Source organism: Hypanus sabinus, chromosome 5, assembly GCF_030144855.1.
Source record: "Hypanus sabinus isolate sHypSab1 chromosome 5, sHypSab1.hap1, whole genome shotgun sequence".
Lineage (NCBI taxonomy): Eukaryota > Metazoa > Chordata > Chondrichthyes > Myliobatiformes > Dasyatidae > Hypanus > Hypanus sabinus.
The window spans coordinates 144422965-144443103 of NC_082710.1; the positions used below are offsets into that span (position 1 = coordinate 144422965).

Genomic DNA, 20139 nt, shown 5'->3' on the forward strand with positions numbered 1-20139 from the left:
TATCCTTACATTCAAAATGTAGCTGAATTAATTCGACGAAATGGAATTATTTTTAAAAGGGAACATTACCTCAATCAAGTTAGATAGCCCCAAACATTTAATATATTGATGTAGGAGCCAAAGCCAATAACTATACACAAAACTCAGAGTAAGTAATGTTTATAATTTCGTAACGTTAAGACATCTAAGAATTTGCACGGTTCATGTGGAATTTCCACCAACACGATGAGGGAATCCTGGTTAAAATGGAAAGATATGAATAAAAATGAATGATCTAACTTATTTTCCGGCAAATAGACTAAAGATTAAGAAAGTATGATATTCAGCTATTCGTTGCAAGCAATAACGCAGGAGTTTAAATTGTTTATTCAGAGCAATGGATAAAATGAAAGGTGACGTTTTCTCCCCAACCCCCTCTCCGAACCCACTGTGTTCTACCTTGTCTGTCACTTAAAGCTGTCCAAGAACTGTATTTTTAGAAGGAATATTTTTGTTGTGCTCAAGGGATTTTCAAAACTGACGAGACCGCAAGCAATCGGCAGTACGGAATCCTCCAAACATGCATTCAGCACAGGATATTGTCGAGCGGTTGGTCCCTGTAAAAGTTCTCTGTAGATCCCATTCTCCACCCAGATCCAAGACAACACAGCGAAAAAAAATCTATCATATATATTTGTCATGAATAAAGCGTTGAGTTCTCCAGCGCACTTTGACTAAACTTTATTCAAAATTAGATTGAAATATGTGACAAGGTTGATATGGATGAAAGAGGATATTGTGTGGACTTCACTGTTGGCAGTTATTAAAACAAGCCTGCACGCTAACAAAAGAAGTGCTGTCGCTATAAAGACGAGAGCAGATTCTGGATTTGGCTAAGTGGATAAAGACATTCTCCGCAGCCTTAGAGCACCATCTCTCATATAGTAAGTTCATTGCTTACCTATTGAAACCTGTTGAAGTACCATTAAATTGATAGATTAGCAGCCGCTGGCCCTTCTCTCTGTCCACCTTCAGCTTCTGTGTGCATTCTGCTGCCATGGTACCCAAATGCAATTGAATTTCTGTATTTCACTCTCTGTCTGTCTAACTGTCTGTCTCTCTCTCTCACAAACACACTCACTCACTCACTCTCTCTCTCTCTCTCTCGCAACCTCAGTGACCAAGGATAGAAGGGTTTTTTTTTGGGGGGGGGGTCGGTTTGCTGAGAAATAATAAAGCTCTGTAGAGAAGTCGGCAAACGTGACTTTGAACTTGGATCAGCTCCTGCAGTCCCTGCAGAGTGCAGTCCTGGAGGAGTGAAAGAATAGCGGTAAGCACGAAGCTGCGCCGCTGTACACAGGAATTAGAGAATTAAACCAAAACCAAACTTCTTTGTTAAAAATAAGCCCAGTCCACTAAAAAAAACAGTAAGCATCTCCGGTGCAAACAAGGCAGGGCGCCAAACCAACAAACCGATTTAATGCATTACTTTTACATAAATTAAGTTTATTGTGGCGTTGAATTTTCTTCAAGAATCTTTTTGGTGTGACGTAAGTTTATATACATTTTGTTCATCGCTTATTATAAAGCTGACATATCGGAGGAAGGAAAGGTAAATTGGAAATTAGTTTCTGTAATTAACTGTGTGCGATTTAGGGGGACAGGAGGCGAGGACGAGCAGGGCTGGGAAAGGAGAAGGTTTGGTGGGACTATTTCCGTTAGTTTTTTAGGTTTCGTTGTCCTATTCCAGACTTAGTCTTTAAACGTGTGTGGGGGGGGGGGGGTTTACCCACACCAATGCCCCGCTTTCACAGACAAAAAACAGCCGCTTTCCGTTCCTAACAATAAGGAAATAAAATGCCCGTGTACCACGGGGAAATTGCATTTAAGATCACCCTTCACTGCTCAGTCGCTCTCTCCTAAATTATAGAGAGAGAAAAAAAATGGAACTTGAAGAAAGAGCGATAAACTTTAATGCAAGCAAAAATAGTGTGCAATTTATAGGTGTCAAATCGGATTAAATCCTTAGCTCACAAGCCGAGCTCTTCCCACACTGGGTTCTGATCAGTACCGGATCTGTCTCTTTCACTGTTTGTTTCCCACCACTTTCAATCGGCAAGTTTCAGAAATAAAGTTGCCCATTTTATATCATGTTACATACTTACCTGCTAAAGGCACCAGTTATGTACAGGGAGTTGGGGAAACGAGTACTATGCTGTGGACATTGGATTCGCCCCCACGTCGTCTCCCCACCATCCCAACTCCCCACATTTTGCTCGCAAGTCATTGTAACAGATTTCGATTAACTTTTATTGCTACACAGTGCAAACGTGATGCGGCTGGACAACTGGCTGCATTGGCGAGGACAGAAGTGGCGCAGAAATGGCCGATTTCGGGGGGGGGGGGGAACACAAATCAAAGTAGGCGTAATTAATGGAAAATGGCGACGCGTTTGGAGCAGGCTACCTGGGATGGATGAGGCGGAGTTGTCCAATGAAAAGCCATTATAGAGTGGCCGCTGTCCTGTTTAAAAGGGGTGTTGGGAGAAGCGCCGTCACTCCAGCCAGCAGCCGAACCTTGCATCATATGACAGACGCGGAACCAACTTAAGGTCCCCCCTCCCCCCAACCCCTCCTCGCCCATTTATCCTTAGGATTCTCTTATCTCTACTCCTTATTTATCTGCCATTCTGATTACCGCTATCACTGGCAACAGCGCATCTGCCGACAGAGAGAGAGAGAGAGAGAGAGAGGGAGAGAGGGAGAGGGAGAAAGAAAGAGAGAGAGAAACAGACAGCAAGAACGTTTAAAAGCGCTTTCTCCGTGGGAAATTCTGCCACAGAAGAAAACAAACTTCAATGTGATCGCAATAAAAAAACTGTTTCAAGGACATCAAAAAAGTTGCACGCGATAATTTGGCTCGATCGGTTTTCTCGTCGCTTAGTTTTATTTGGCACAAAGAGAGAGAGAGAGCGAGAAAGCAGTTGGGAAGGGGCGAATCGTTGGGCTGGACTGGTGATTTCATGGACTGGTGCGTTCTTATTCCTTTAGAAAACCACCGTAAACAGTGACAACATCAAGGCGGCTCTGAAGTTCCTGCTGACCAGTTTGTGCGTGCGTCTGTGTGTGTGCTTGTGAGTGTGTTGTTGGGGTGGGTTTGGGGGTTAAGAGATCTGTTTGTTTGCCCACCCCCACCCCCACCCATCCCCAGCTTTCAGGGGTATGCTTCTGGATGCGGGTCCGCAGTTCCCGACCCTCGGGGTGGGTACTTTCGCGAGACACCACCACCACCACCATCACCACTCCACCGCCGACATGTCCGACCGGGATCTGGCCATGCCTCAGAACACCTTCGTCGACTCGGCGCACATGGGCGCCTTCAAGCTGAACGCCGGCGTCCACCACGACCTTCCATCCGCCGCTCAGAGCTCGGCTTTCAGCGCACAGGCGGCGGCCGGCCCGGGATACGCTTCCGCTCTGGCTCCCCACGCCGCCCATGTCGGCTCCTACTCGGGAGCCGCTTTCAACTCCACGCGGGACTTTATCTTCCGCAGCCGTGGCTTCACCGATTCGAGCCCGGCCACTGGCCAGCACGGTATCTTCGGACCGAGCCCTGGGGGCTTACATCACCCACATTCGGACACCTCGGCACACATTCTGTTCCCCGGCATCCACGAACAGGGAGCATCGCACCCGTCTCCAAACGCGCACGTCCTGAACGGCCAGATGCGCCTGGGACTGGCCAGTGAAGTATTTGGGCGCTCAGACCAGTGTCCCAGGACTGACCCTTTCTCGGCCACCCAAGTACACCACCACCACCATCACAACTATGGACAGATGAATATGAACATGGGTATGAATATGGCGACACATCACGGCGCAGGAGCCTTCTTCCGATACATGCGGCAGCCCATCAAGCAGGAACTAATCTGTAAATGGGTCGACCCCGAGCAACTGACGAACCCCAAAAAGACCTGCAATAAAACCTTCAGCACTATGCACGAGCTGGTCACCCACGTTTCGGTGGAACACGTCGGCGGTCCGGAGCAGACTAACCACATCTGCTTCTGGGAAGATTGCTCCCGGGAAGGCAAGCCTTTCAAAGCCAAATACAAATTGGTGAATCACATCAGGGTGCACACAGGCGAGAAGCCGTTCCCCTGCCCGTTTCCCGGCTGCGGCAAAGTTTTTGCCAGGTCAGAGAACTTAAAGATCCACAAACGCACCCACACAGGTAAGCGCCAAACTTTCCCCTCTCTCGTAGTAGAAACGCCGCGTTTGCGCTTCACGTTTACGCGGGAGAACTCAACACTCGTTCGCTGAGTCGGAGTCGGGCACTTCTGTTCTCAGCGGCTGATTAACTTGTGCTCTGAAGTCACCGTCAAAATGCATATTTTTCAAAACTAAAATCAAATAACTTAAAAAAATGAGATTCAATTTTTAAATCGACTTTTTAGGACTTTCTAAACCCATTTGAAAAATTTCTCTGCTCCACCAAACTAGAACAATGCGAATGTCCCATTTAATTCCAGAGATTTTTTTAAAAAAATTGCAAACGTTCAGAAGAAATGACCGCCGTAAATTATTTTTGAATCTTTGACGCATTTTAAAAACCAAAACAGTTGCGATCTTGGATGAAGAATTTAACATTGATAAAATTCTGCTGTTTTGCGAATTAGGAAAAGGATATTTTGTAAATTCCAGGCATTGATTTTAATGCAGACGGCAATTGAATTACATGTGGTATGCCTGTTAAAATTACATGAGGATATTTTTAAATTTGCATCGTGGTATTCGAGGATTTTGCCTTGGGCCAGAGATGTAAAATGTATAAAGATATAGCGGGCAGAAACCTGAAAAGCTTTCCAGAGCCTACAGGTATGACTTGCAAATTATGTCGCATTGCATAATATTTCTCTGTAGCGTGTGGAATTATGTCATCAGTAGTGGCCTGTGTTTGTACCATAAACTTTGAATATAGGTCAACATGCAATGTAGGGACAGGGAGGGTTTGTGTGTGAAACGTGGCAGCTGGGAAATTCATCCATTCTCCACCCGCGCGCCATTCATTAATTGCAATCGTGATTGTATATTCTAAATCGCTGGTTCTTCAAAAGAGGAATAAACAAAAGCGGTAATTAATTAATAAGTTATTTGGGAAAAAACATGCACAATAACGACCTTATCCAGAGTGGTGGAATCATGTAGGCCTTTTGTTCGCTCGTGAACGATTAATCATATGTGCTAGACGCGTCTTTTGCTTGGATTTCAACTGGGAAATTTATTTCCTTGGAGTAGCTATCCTTCCGATTTCAAGGTGGTTTGCATATCTCTCGAAAACCATTTAAATGCTAATAAATGTAATGTTGCATTGTTCCTCTGCATTTAGCAATACTCCGGAGTGATTCACACCTCTCAGTTTCGCCCAAGAATGAACGATAAAAGTTCAAAAGGAAAATTTTCAACTCTTGATACAATGACCAATTTTTAAAAAGTGTATTCCTCTTTAAGTACACGCATGCGGTCCAGGACTTTATATGTTACTACGAGACATTGCGATATCGATAAACGGAGGGAGAAAATATCTTATTTTTTATTTGATGCAATTCATTTCAAAAATTCGCTTGGATCAATGAATTTAAGACACATGTTAATTTAAAAATCCAAATAGACTCTTTAATTACAGTCTGCCACCGCATAAGAGCGACAACCAGCGTTTCCGCGTGTTACAATCATCAGGGAATCTTTTAATTGTGGCTTTACATTTGATGAAGGGGGGCCGAGCAATGTAAACCAAGTGTTCGCATGCACACATCAATCACTCAAACCCAAAGGCAAATCATTTTTGTCAAGCGCATTTCCGTACACGGCCTTTCTAATTCTGAAATCCAGTCCAATCTGATTACAATTCAGATCTTTCACTCGAAATATTTTAGGTGTATCTTGCTCGCAGTTACAAACGTCAGGTTAGACCATAAATACTGACGGTTAAATATTTGGTGCTTTAAAGATAAACCGAGTTTAAATCCAGCTGCCTTGCACGACGTGAAATATAGCGATTACAGTCGGCGGAAGGAGCTCTGTAGGCCTACTTGACTTGACCAGTTTCTTGTTTGCTATTTTCCATGCAGGTGAAAAACCATTTAAATGCGAATTTGAAAGCTGTGACAGGCGTTTCGCCAACAGCAGCGACAGGAAGAAGCACATGCACGTGCACACTTCAGATAAGCCATACCTGTGCAAAATGTGCGACAAGTCCTACACGCACCCCAGTTCTCTGAGGAAACACATGAAGGTAATTCCTTTTCAGTATTTAACCGCCGAGCGGTCGGTTTCCTTTAAGTATAAGCGAGTCAATGGTGTTGGTAGGTAACGTTTGCAATCGCTCTTCAGAGAAGACTGATTTTGGGTTTTTTTCTCTCTCTCCCTCATGCAGGTCCATGAATCATCTCAGGGTTCTGAGTCTTCACCGGCAGCTAGCTCTGGCTACGAATCTTCCACTCCGCCAGTCCTGGTGTCACCGTCTGCCGAACCCCCGAACAGCAATAATTTATCCCCCGCCTCCACTGCCGTGCACACCAACGCCGGCATCTCTTCCAACTTCAATGAATGGTACGTGTAAAATAGCACCAAAGGCCACTAACGTGGGAGATCATCGACTATGTCTCTAAACTTGAAAATAGATCAAACTGCTTGCTCTGCGGTAAGCGGCTAAAGGAAAATTGAAACCGAATGAATCGCCCCCAGTACCAGCAATACCGAGTTCCAGCGATTTTGCAGAAATGAAGATCAAATGTTATTTATGTTTCACCGAGCAACTATTTCGGCTACTTTTATAACTCTGTGCAAAAAGAAGCTTTCCCTGTCAGCTCAACTGGACCCGGGAATCCTGAGACTGAGTGTTCTTTGAACTAAAGCTAGGGATTTCTTCCCTGAGATTACAAAGCTTTCCAGACTGGACAAAACGGAAGCACAATAGACGGAGAGAACGATTTCCTTGTTGTATTTTAATGCAAGTTAAGTCGCCTTTTTCAAGGAGGCTGATTGTAAAATCTTCATCCAATCATATAGAATGGAAACTGGGCCAAAGTCAAGTTGCAGTTCACAAATACACATAAAGAACACGATTCATTGCTTGTGAATGTATTTCTTCTGTTAGCCGAGTTTTTATCTTGTGATGTTTTGTGCTTTGCAAGTTTAAATTGTGGAATACTATTGGAAGATTGTGAAAAAGTCGTGCTGTTAATTTTTGTAACAACAATACCCATTCTGTAAATAGCCGCATCACCATATTTATCTCAGTTGTAATTAAATTATGGTATTAACTTGCTACAGATGAAACAATATTTATAAAGAATGTTTCTTAACTATAAATATGTACAATTGTGAGTTAAACATCAGATTGTTCAGATTGTTCTCGTTTTAATTTCTAGATAAAGCAGCGTTTCCCTCTTCTTGTGCGATGTCCTGAGATCATTAACAGCATACAAAGGTATAATAAAACGTGTTCAGGTGTATTTGCTGATATCGTTGTTATTTTAGGCCCGGTTGAATCCTCGCTGTTTTTGTGCTCCGTCACGTTTGTTGAAGTTCAGAGCAGGCACTTTTCTGAATGCCGTTCGATATTGGTTGGGGTGGGGGGCGGTAATTGTCATTCTGCAACATAGCAGTTTCCTTAAAGAAACGCACTGAATGGTCGCCCGACTGGTTTAGTTTGAACGTCTTCAACATTTGAGGCAGATTGCATTTCTACTGCCATTTTGTTTTATTTACGAAGTATTCATTGGAGTAGACAGTCAAGCACATTTTTTTTTACACAGCAGGGAGTGGCGGTTTAACGATTTATCTGAAGTTTTATTTTGTCGTGGTCTGAACACGGTGGTTGAAAACAACAAGTTAGGTAGTAATGCCAAACTACTTAAGATGCTGGGATTCGTTTATAATGGTAAGAGAGAGTTGCGGGGATGACGAGGGAGGGGTCTAGTCACTATTAATTAGTTCCTGCATATGGAATTGTTAAAACATAAGAATGTTCACAATTGCAGGGAAGTAGAGGTGGAATTCATTATCGCCCAGTTACAAAACCAGACACGTGTAAGAATTGTTTTGACGGCGAGGAGTGGGCTCAGATTTTAGTTTCGGTTACTGGCATGGGGGAGGTTACGTTTTCGCTATACAATCTGATTTAGCATCGCATCTGCTACTTGTTATATAGTCTGCGATGAAAATATGGGGTTTATTTCCAAAAGCATTCGAAAAGTTAACAGTTTATAGCGGAACGGAGGGCTTTGGAGCTACTAATTGAACGTTAAAATTGTGGAAGTATTCTCCTCATTTTCTTCCACATTCCCACGCGGTGAAACACAATACTTTCGCCGTTCCTTGTTTGCGCTATCGGTCGGTGTTATCGACCGAAGCAAAGTAAATTCAAAGACCGTCAACTTCCGCCCTGTCCTTTGAACAGGCACAGTTGCAATAAATAACGCGCCAGCAAGTACAAGGTACCCTCAGCTCTGGCTGCCAGCAATTCGGAGTGCCAACAGGCAGGCGAAACTCAATTTCTGGGATGGAAAACCGCAATAAGACAACGAAAGGTATTTTATTTTCCGAGAGCACCGAGACCTGACCCGGTAGATTTGGAACTTCAAGCGAGGAGGACTCGCTCGAGTGAAGTGGACCACAAGCTCAGGCAGGCGAGGTTTCGATCGGAGGCACTTGAACTTGACTTTACCTCACTCGGGGCTATTCTTGTTCATTGTTTACAGTTGGAGTCGCATGTCACACGTTTAAACAGTCGTTCCGTCTCACTGCACAATTTGCGTTGGTAGCGTTTCCGTTAGCAAGCGAACAGCGCTGGTTAGGGAGCAAAATTGCAAACTAAATATTTCTCACGTCAGCCTCCATCGTCCCCCCCCCCCCCCCACAGCCCCGCACCACCAAAATAAATATCAAGGGATTATGCCAAAATCAATTTGCTGGGTAATGCATATTTTGTTCGGTTTGCTTTACTATCTAATTCTATTTTTGTTAAACATTCCTACCGCGTTAGTTATTGGGGGCGGGGTGGGGGGAACATATTGGAAACCATCACAAGGACAAATTGAGACTTGAAAGAAATCCTGAAAGCGACTGTCAGCTTCACAACTCAAAATAATGCGGGCATTCATATAGTTTTCAATTACCTGAAAGCCATTTAAAACGGGACGTGTTTATCGGGGAATTAAATGTTATTGTTTAAATAGGCAGAAGTTAGTCAGAAAGGTTTTGGAATTTTAAATCGGGTTTTCCGCGAATCAATGGGTTTGAAAATGCAATGTGTGGTTCTAACAGTCCACTGTCACCAGAGTGATTATAACACTGAAACAGCGTTACGATATAATCTTATAAAGAGATCATTAAATGGTCTATAAATTACAGATAGAGACCCACCTGAGGGCAGAGTGACTGCTGTATTGATAATTACAGAGGGATATGGCGAGTTCCTGTCAATCGAAATGGCAGCTCATAAATTATAAAGCCACCCTAATAAACATTCAATTGTAGCCCTCAAATCGGCAGATTTTATGGTACGTTTCAAAGTTATAAGGCAATTTTAAGAAATAATTCAATTGACCCTGCTATTAATGATTAACAATACTAGGTTAACATTACATTAAGGGCCACAATTGATGAGGTGGGTTAAAATGTCCATGTGGTTAGATATATTTGCATTCTACAATGAATCAGCTCGAAGCATAGATGCAAAACCGGTATTTGAAAGACTGAAGTTCTATGCACGCTTAACAAATCCATATCTTTGAGATAATACCTTTAACATTGCTGTGTTTTGCAAGTGCTGGTGAACACAATGCGCGGCTTTATTTTCTGACTATCGATTAAGTTTGTTTCCAATACGAGCTTTTTATATTCGTCAAATGAGATAATACCTAGCAGTACGAGCGCCACTGTTCACTTATGAAAGCATAATTTGGCATCATAAATCTGCGGTTGTGTTGCATAAGAGGTTGGGAAAGGAGGGAAAACGCGGGCAGTAATCTGGAATCGCCTGGATTGCCAACTACGACCGATATCGTTACCTGTGCAAAGCAGTCGTGCTCATGCCAATCAGACTTCGCTAATCTATATAGGCAAACTATATGTAACTACACACACATACACATATAATATTTGATGTGCATATTATGTATAATGTACATAAATATTGTACGTAATATATATGATATTTGCATGCACATTATATATATAATTATAAAGAAATTTGCAAATATAACCGGCCACTATTGAAAGATCAGCCATGTCTATATATTAATCAATAAAGTGTCTTACTGGAGTGACGGCGATTATAATTTTTAACATTTAAACTACTCTAGCGTTTTAAAGCAAATATTGAAATTATATCCTTTATTCATATTTCCATTTTCACCCATTTACCCATGAGTAAAATTAATAATAAGCTAATGACTGCATTTATTACAGGATTAGCGATGGTTCATTCTGTTTTACATTAATGCCTTACTATGTACTTGTGTCGATCAAAGTGTGAGAGTGGGAGTAATTTGGTTACTGAAGTTCCACCAATTAAAATGATCACAAGCTTGTGTTCGTTAGCGTACAAATTATTTGCCTTGGAAGATAAATTAATCTCTTTGACTACTCTATTATGCAATCGCCACTCGTTAATTAAAATGTGACTAAGGTTCGTCTGGAGAAAAAAGGTATTACTTTGAGACGATAAGGTGACTTAAGAACATTGCTCGATTTTGAAAAGGGAAAAAAAAATATTCCCGCTGGCACCGGAGCTGTGGAAAAGAAATTTAAAGATGATTATGAAGATGAAAAAGGGGCAGAAAAATGTTGATTGGAGAAGATAGTAATGATACTGATGATTTGACAACTACAGTAGGGGTCAAAGGCCTGCCCCTCACCGTGTCCAGCTATTTGCTCACTCCTGACACAAGCTGTTATGATATCGATACAAGAATAGAAAATTAATGCAAAAATATGTTATTGGAGTTAAATAGCGCTTCTGCTTATTTTTTTAATGTCAGAGCAACTTTAATTATCCACATACTGTAAGCTATAGAGAATGGCTCTGATCTCTTCTATTTCTGTAGAAGCTCTAAGTGTTTTTAAACTTCGCAGGTTGTTGAACACTCATCGCCCGATTCAACGTGTCAGCAGCACAAAACACTATCATGCGACTTTTCTGAGAATCCTTGTTCCATCTCTCCAGGAATTTAAAGTAGTGCTTTTTAATAGATTTCTCTATCGGGACGGATAAACATATTGCTATGACCAAAACAAGACATAGGCCGTGCAACAGGTAGATAGATTGATTTGCTTTTTGTTTTGACTTTGGCGTAGGTCAGGGCGCGGTGTGCTGAAATAAGCAACTTAGCTTACCGAATGGAACTCTTGGCATTCACAGTTTCTATAGCTTTGGCAACTGTATACACTTTCACGGCGATTATACTCGCAGCCCGTATCCCCGTGAGTGGCTATCAAGTGCAAAACCATATATTTTGTGAATAACCAGCAAATTGAATCTTATTCTTAAACATATGTAGCTACAATTATTCAATTGGCACTCGACTGCAGGTTTCACCGATCACCTCAAGTTGCGAAGATTGGAGCTGGAAGGTCGCTTGTGCTTCCGAAATAACTTGACTTTGAGTCACTAGCTCCAAGCACACCGGTGTACCGGCGTATGGGAATAATGTTTTTCGGCTGTATTTCGGGATGGAGTCTCTCACGGCCTCTCCTCGCCGAAACAACAAAGAAAAAGAGAAAACCCGAATTCAAGCCGCAGTTTGGAAAAATTACTTCCCTATCACATTTGGACAGTTTCATTTCGCGATTTGCGACTACTACATGAATTCAGATAAAATTTGAAACACAACCTGGATGCTTAACTACGCCGACAAAAATTCCAATCCTTAACATACTGGCGATAGAGTTTTAAATCCCACTCCCGGGTGCTCCGCTGATGTTTATCGCTGATAGCCGCGCTGCGGTTCAAATTTCAACATGAAACATTAATGTGCAAAATAAAATGAAGATTAAATTAATTTTCTGCGTAATACCTGATTGTTGCTATTTTGATTTCCTGAACATAGTGCAAAGGGAAATATTTTTAACTACGCGAGATATAAGTGGCACATTGAAAGAACAGTAACTGCTCCTACTTGATATTATGTAGGATACGGCAACTGGAATATTTGAGTGTTTGAGTAGCGATTTCATATTTTGTTCGATTTGAAATCAACTGTACAGTAACCAACTAGGGCAGTGAGTTTAACGCGCTGACTCAGCGGGAGTTTCAAAAGTGCTTTCACTCTTTGGTCCTGCCTTTAAAAATAAAAGCTATTATTCGAATCTTTCCTTTTCTTATCGTTTTACCACCGCAAGACCACGGTCAAGCCTAATCTAAACTTGATCCTGTTTCAGAATGGGGTGGGGGGTGCTGGGCGGTCAATGGTCAGTCTTAAAAACAGGCGGAAAATAAATGGCGTTTATTATAAATTTATTTATTAAAATGCATTTATCCTTGGTTATCTTCTACAAGAATCAAACATCCCTTCAGAGAAAGACGTATTGCAAATGAACGTAGCGGGCTCTATCATCACACGCCAAACTTTAATCTTGGATAATTGGAGTTCTGTGAAAAAATACAGATCAACGAATTTGGTCGGATTTCGCAACAGTCCGTAAACTCATGAGCACTACTTCATCATTCCTTTTGTTGCATTTTTTAAATAATTTATAGTAATTTTATGTTTTGCACTGTACTGCTGCCGCAAAAAAACATGTCATATAAGTCAGTAATAACAAATCTGAATCTGATTTTGACACGTTTTTATGCCATTTTGGAATATGTCTAAAAAGACATCTAATTAAACTAAACTGAGGACGTTTTCTAAATGTAGCCGAAGTTGCCTTGCGGAACGGAAGTCTCCATTTCAATTATCTGTGTGATAATTTGCACTTTCTATTTTTTTTGTTGTTTGAGAGTTCCTTTTTTGCGGCAAAGTGTCCACAGGGATTTAAGCGGCCGAACTCTGCGATTGCAGATGACAGACTTTCAGCCGCAACCCCTGCTCAGCTGCTATGGGTGACTATTATTTCCAGTAGTGTTTCGGACGTTCTCTGGCCGAGCATTCATTGTATTTTGGAGAGTGCTGTTGGAAAAACTCCGGTCCGAAAATAGACGGGAAAGGTGTGGGCATGACGCCTTTGCTTTGCTTTCAGTAACGAGGCAAACTCACAGTGTCGACTTTAACCAGTGAGTTTAATTCCATTGTAGATTGTTTTTTTCATCTTCTTGTCTACGACCAGGATTCACGAGAGTGCATCCTTACAAAATAGATGATAAAAGACGTATTCGATGTTACACGAGCGTTACAGAAAATATTGATTGATATGAATTCATTTATATACATCTGCTTTATTTTCCTTGCTGTGTCAATTCTAGTCTATAAAAACATGATCTATGCTTTTATAATACATAGTCTGCCTTTAAGTGGTAAAGCCAACTCTCCTGATGTGCTTCTTGCAAATAATATTTTTTACACCAAAACCTAATTAGACATGTCCCACATTAACCAAACGCACATTGCTGCTCTCACCACATTTCAGCGTTATTGGAGAACAAATATAATATTGCAATTCTATATTTAGCCGCCAGTTTATTTTCTGAGAATTTTATAGACATTTTTAACTTTAGAGAATAAGCAGAGGTTGAAACTAAATTTGTTCAGCAATAGAATCAGCTTTCATAATAAAAACTAATATTTGTGTAGCTTATAGTGCGAGAGGAATTACTCATACCAAATCTGTATGATTTAATCTGGAAGTTGCAATCCAATACTTCTGTGCAATGTTAATCGAGTGCTATATTCAACTGATCTATCAAAAAGCCACATTTTAATCTTCCGACCGCTTTTTGGTAAAGCGTGAAACAGCATTGTATTTCACATAAACCAAAACTGAATAGCCAGCCACGCATATCTGGAAGAGTCCGGGAAACTGGACCCCAATACCACGAGAGAAGGGAAACAGCACTGATGGGGGTTAAAACTAAACCTAGAGCGGTTTGCTGGCATGAGAGCTCCTCCTAACTTTCTACCTCTATCCCAATATTTTTAAACTCCCTTTCCCCCCGTGGTGTTGGCGTCGGAATCTAAGTGCGAGCCTTTAAAAATATTAATATTTTACGGTTACAAAGTACTAGTTTTTCAGGTGTAAGTATTACCAAAGATTCTAATCTCAATGGAGACATATAGGAATCGAAGGTTCCCTTTATTGTTTGGTTCAGCTGCAGCATTTCTACCTCCTCGGTAGCGTGACTGGTATTGTTGCTTAAGGGTAATTGATTGTGATGAACTTGGAACTCGCCACGCAACACACACAAAATGCTGGAGGATCTCAGCAGGTCAGGCAGCATCTATGGGAAAAAGTAGAGTCGACATTTCGGGCCGAGACCCTTCTTCAGGACAGAGGATATGAGAGTGTGTCATGAACATATTAAGGGGGAAGACTTGGCCACAATAGAGACTGAGAAGGTTAGATGAGTTGAGATGGAAGAGGCTTAAGAAGAGAATAAGTGCAACACCTTAGGCACAGTGGCCTCCTTCTGTACAACACACTCTTTAGGTGATTAGTTTCTTTCTTAAGGTAACAGTTCAATTAATTATTGTTAGTCCTGTTAAAGACAATTTAGAATTGTGTCATCCGGTTAAAGGAAAATTTTCTGTGTGACAGTTTGATGTGCAGTGCAGGAGTTTATGCTCCTGAGCAGGTGTGTTTTGTATTCATGTTTGTATAAACAGATGTGGACTTTTGGCATGGATTACAAGCATGTATTTATTTTGGGATTTCAGGCAACATTTTAAAAGATATTGTGGCTCATGCCTGAAGTCAATCACATCACCACTATTGGTTTGCGAAGTTTGGATGCTTTACCATTTCAATTCAGTAGAAAGGTGTTGTATTGATTACATTGTGGTATCTTTGGAAGCAACTCAGAAAACACAGAAAATACTAAACAGGACAATCAGCATACATGGAGAGAGAAACAGAGTTAAGGTTTGTTGATGACCTGCCACTGCAACTGGGGGAAAATGCAGCATGGCAACCCAGTCAACCTGTAATTAGTTAGTTAAGCCCATCACCCCTGCTAGGGCAAAGGCCATTGACTACAGCTCACCAGAACCCAGGTGCATCCCATCTTCTTGATGTCAGCCCCAAGGTAGCATTACCAGGTGTTCTTAGCCCAGTCTATCTTAAAGAGTTCATTGGCCTTTTGGCTTCCATAGACTTATGACCTTCACCACACAATTTCAGAATGTCTTCTTGGTAAAGTCCTTCCTTTCCAAGGGATGAGGTCTTTGGGGTTTCTGTTGGTGTTCCTGTATGTCTAGGTTTTTACCGGATGTGATTAGTCGCCTCATGTCCGATCCTCCTCCTTTTGCAGCCAGCTTTGGGACTGTCCACGGTGGAGTTCCAATGATCCTGTACCACCCAATTACACCCATGTGACCAATTACCCGACTAATCCATACTTCTTCTGAGCACGTGCAGAGGGTGTGGAAACCAAAGGAGATGAAATGATAATAGGAAAGGTTGTGTAAGGAAATACAAAATGCTTTTGAGATGTTATGATATTTATTGTTTATTTATTTTTATTTTCTCTTTTTGTATTTGCATAGTTTATTGTCTTTCACATACTGGTTTTCCACCCTTTTGGTGCCGTTATGGCTATTTGATGTATTGAGTATGCCCACAAGAAAATGAATCTCTGGGTTGCATGCAGTGGCATATACTGTATGTACTTTGACAATAAATTTACCCTGAACATTCTGAACTCCAAAAATTTCAATTAGAAGATATTTCATTATATTTTTTTCACATGATCTATTATAATTTCCATGGGCTGGTAAATAAATATTATTCTTCTCAGCTTATTACCCCTACTGGGGCAAAGGCCACCAAGAGCAGCTTGCTAGAGTCCTCTCTCTTGGACCTGTCTTGCAAATTGTCCCTGGATGTAGCCCATCTTCGAAGAATCTTCCTCTCTCAAGGATGAAGTCTTTGGAGTTCCTGTTAGTATTTTTATAGTACCAGGATTTTCCAGGATGGGGTTGCAAGCCCCATCACCAACCTTCCTTCTTTCATAGCCAGGCTTGGAACCCTTCATAGCAGAGTTTAAATAAATGTACCAAATCTTATTAATCTCTTAAACAGGATTGCCATTTATGACCATTGTTAATTGATCCATGAGTCATTGACATATAGGTAGTGAAAGAATTATATGAATGTCTGTAAATCTTTGAGTCAGCTGAAGTAGATGGCCCGTCCTGGGGTTAAAGGATTGTGTATGGATGCAAATAGTTGGGAGTGGGGAACGGGGCTTGTTTGCTGTTGTTGCTTTGTTGAATGGTATGTTTCATTGTGTTGTGTTTGGTATTGTTCTGCTGAGCATGGCGGGCTTGCTAGGTTGGTGCCTAAACACATGGACATACTTTCAGGCTGCCGCCAGCACATCCTTGGGTATGGTAGTTGTCTATGCAAATGCCACATTTCACTGTACGTTTCAATGTACTACACGTGATTAGTAAATCGGAATCTGAATGCAGTTGGAGGTGGATTTTGACCCAATAGCAGTAAGAGAAAACAATGTACTTCAAATTCAGGATAGTGCGTGTCATGGCAGCAAAGGTGCAGGTGCAACATCTGCAGAGTTTGCTGAGCTCCTTCCAGGTGAAAGAGGTCAACGTCTTTCAGGGCGGAGGGACGGGAGTGGCTGTCAGGTTGCTATGGTGCATCTTGCAAATAGCACTCTGGCTGGAGGGAATTAATAGTTTTAAGAAGTGAATAGGCTCACAATCATATGGACCACTTTGCTTTGACTGGTCATAAACTTAAGGATAACATAACACGTTTCTGGGTAATTTGCCCCATTGTCCATTGTGGCTTTGAAGAACACATAGGACCGAGTTCTTTCTATGGATTGCTGTTTAATACTCCTTGAGATGAGAATGGGATTGGCATAGCTGTGTTGTCTGATGTGTTCAGCTGGTACGCTGATGCTCACCTTGAGACTAATAAATAAATAATGACTAATCCTAATGAGTCCTAGTGTCATTGAGTACTACAGCACTGGACTAGATGGGCCAAAAGGCCTGGTTCTGTGCTTACTGTTATTCTGCCTAGTCATATTGACCCACACTGGCACCTTAGCCCTTCATACCCTCCCAACACATATCTATCCAAACTTCTCTTAAAAGTTGCAGCCAAACCCACATCCACCAATTCCACCTGCAGCTCATTCCACACTTGCATCACCCTCTGAGTGAGAGGTTTTCCTCTGGTCCCCCTTAAATATTTCTCTTTTCACTCTTAACCTATGACCTCCAGATTTAGTCTCACCCAACCTCAGCAGAAATAGCCTGTTTGCATTTACACTACAGTATCAATACCCCTCATAATTTTGTATATCTGTCAAATCTTCTCTGAGTTTCCTACACTCCAGGGAGAAAGTACTAACCTACTTAACCTTTCCCCATACTGTAATTCAGGTCCTTAAATCTCAGCAACGTCCTTGTAAATTTTCACAGTACTCTTTCAATCCATTGATATCTTTCCTGTGGGTAGGTGACTAGAACTGGACACAACACTCCAAATTTGGCCTCATCAAATCAAAAAATTATATACAATTCAAAATAATATCTCAACTCCTGTACTCAATAGTCCGATTTTTGAAGGCCAATGTGTCAAAAGCTCTCCTTATGTCCTTTCTACCTGTGAATCTACTTTCAAGAGATTATGGATCCGTATTCCAGATCTCTTGGTTCAACCACAATCCTCAGTGCCCTACCATTCACTGTGTAAGTCTCGTCCTAGTCTCTCCTTCCAAAGTGCAACACCTCATTCTTTTCTGCATCCATCAACCCATCAGCTGGTTCAGATCCTGCCGCAAGCTTTGATAGCCTTCCTCAATGCCTACTGCACCAACAATCTTGATGTCATCCACAAATTTTCAGATCCATTTTACCACATTATTATCTAGATCATTGATGCAGATGACAATAAACAATTGATTCAGCACCAATCCCATGGCAAACCAATAGTCGCAGGTCTCCAGTCGGGGAGGCAACCTTCTATTACCACTCTGTGGCCTATCCCATGAAGACAAGGTCTGATTCAGTTTACTACCTCATCTTGAATGCCAAACAATTGTACCTTCTTGACCAACCTCCCATGTGGGATCTTGTCAAAGACCTTGTAGACAATATCCACTGCCTTGTATTCATCAACTTTCCAAGCAACTTCCTCAAAAAGCCCTAAGATCGGTTAGACTTAAACTACCATGCACAAAGCCATGTTGATTATCCCTTATTAGTCCTTGTCTATCCTGATACTGTGTTTATATATCCGGTCCTTTATGGAGGTTTACTTACATATCCAGAACTTTATGGGGGTTTACTAAATTATGAGGGGCATAGATAGAGTAGATGGTTGTAATGTCTTTTCCCCTCAACGGTAGGGAACTCTAGGACTGGGAGTGAGAGTCGTAAGTGAGACTGTATGTACACTTCTTTTCAAACACAGGATGGGAATATTTGGAATGAGCTGCCAGAGGAGATAGTGCAGGCAGATACGATTATGATGATTAAAGAGTATTTGTACAGGTACAGGGAGGGTGTGGAGAGATATGGACCAAATGCAGGCAATTGAGAATAGTCTAGGTAGATATTGCCATCTGCATGGATGAAGTAGTCTGTAAGAATCCACTTCTGTACTCTACTTTATTACGATTCAATGTTTGGTTGAGCAGGAAAAGAGAGCTACTGCTACTGGGGAGGAGGTGAAGAACCAAACTCAAAATGTTAGGTACAGCTTGTTCCTCCCTGCCACAAGATTTCTGAATGGTTCATGAACCCATGAACACTACCTCATTATTCCTCTTTTGAACTTTTTTACTAACATTTTTATGTCCTGCACTGTTCTGCTGCTGCCAACGCAACCAATTTCACAACATATGTTCATGATAATAAACCTGATTCTGATTCTGATTAAAACAACTACCAGATCAGCTACAATCATATTGAATGGGTGAGTAGGCTCTCAAGGGATTGCATGGCTAATCCTACTTCTGTGTTCTCAATTAAGAGGTAACCAGATGAATAAGTAATAGTTATAACACTTGGAGCTTGCTGTGAACAAATAATTGAAATGGAACTGAAAAATTCTGGAAGTGCTCAGCATGTCAGGCAGCATTTATGGAGAGAGAAACAGTGTTTACATTTAAGGGTCAACGGCTTTTGTTTTGGCTCAACCTGATTCTTAAATTTTATGAATTCAGGTAAAGCTGCAATGTACAGTTTTGCTTAAGATCTTTTTGACAGTTAATCATATGCCATGTTCTTATTGCCATCTGCAGTTTTTATCCCAAGTTCAGTTCAGAATCAGAATCAGGTTTATTATTACCAGCATGTGTCGTGAAATTTGTTAACTTAGCAACAGCAGTTCAATGCAATACATAATATTGAAGAGGAAAATAATAACAATAATAATAATAATGAATAAGTAAATCAATTGCAGTATACGTATATTTAATAGGTTAAAACAATGCAAAAACAGAAATACGAGGGGAGATTGATATGTTCGTGACCTAAGGTAGGAGTCAATTTTAGAAAACCTAGCACATTTATTTTTCAACATAGTCCCCTCCTACATTTACACACTTAGTCCAGCGGTCTTGGAGCATACGGATCTTGGACCTCCAGGAAGTGTCCACAGAAGGGGTGATTGATAAGTTTGTGGCCTAAGGTAGAAGGAGATGAGTTATTCAGCTCTCGTTACATGCACCTGCAGTTCAACTCTTTGAGTGATTATGCAGGAAGTTTGAAGTTAATAACACTTCAGGGGTGATTGATAAGTTCTTGGCCTAAGGTAGAAGGTGATAAGTTATTAACGTCAAACTTTCTGCACAATCACTCAAAGAGTTGAACTGCATGTGCATGTAATGCGAGCTATATAACTCATCTCCTTCTACCTTAGGCCACGAACTTACCAATCACCCATCTGTGGACACTTTCTGGGGGTGCAAGATCCGTATGCTCCACGACCGCTGGACTAAGTGTGTAAATGTAGGAGGGGA

General features: G+C 41.4%; 1 protein-coding gene across 1 annotated transcript; it reads left to right on the top strand.

Annotated features, from left to right (window-relative positions):
• Nucleotides 1-3200: 3200 nt before the first annotated feature.
• zic2a (zic family member 2 (odd-paired homolog, Drosophila), a) lies at nt 3201-6600 on the top strand. Its single transcript, XM_059969172.1, has 3 exons — nt 3201-4212; nt 6110-6273; nt 6415-6600. Exons 1-3 carry the CDS (start codon nt 3201-3203, stop codon nt 6598-6600), a joined length of 1362 nt encoding a protein of 453 aa, XP_059825155.1.
• The last annotated feature ends 13539 nt before the right edge of the window (nt 6601-20139 follow it).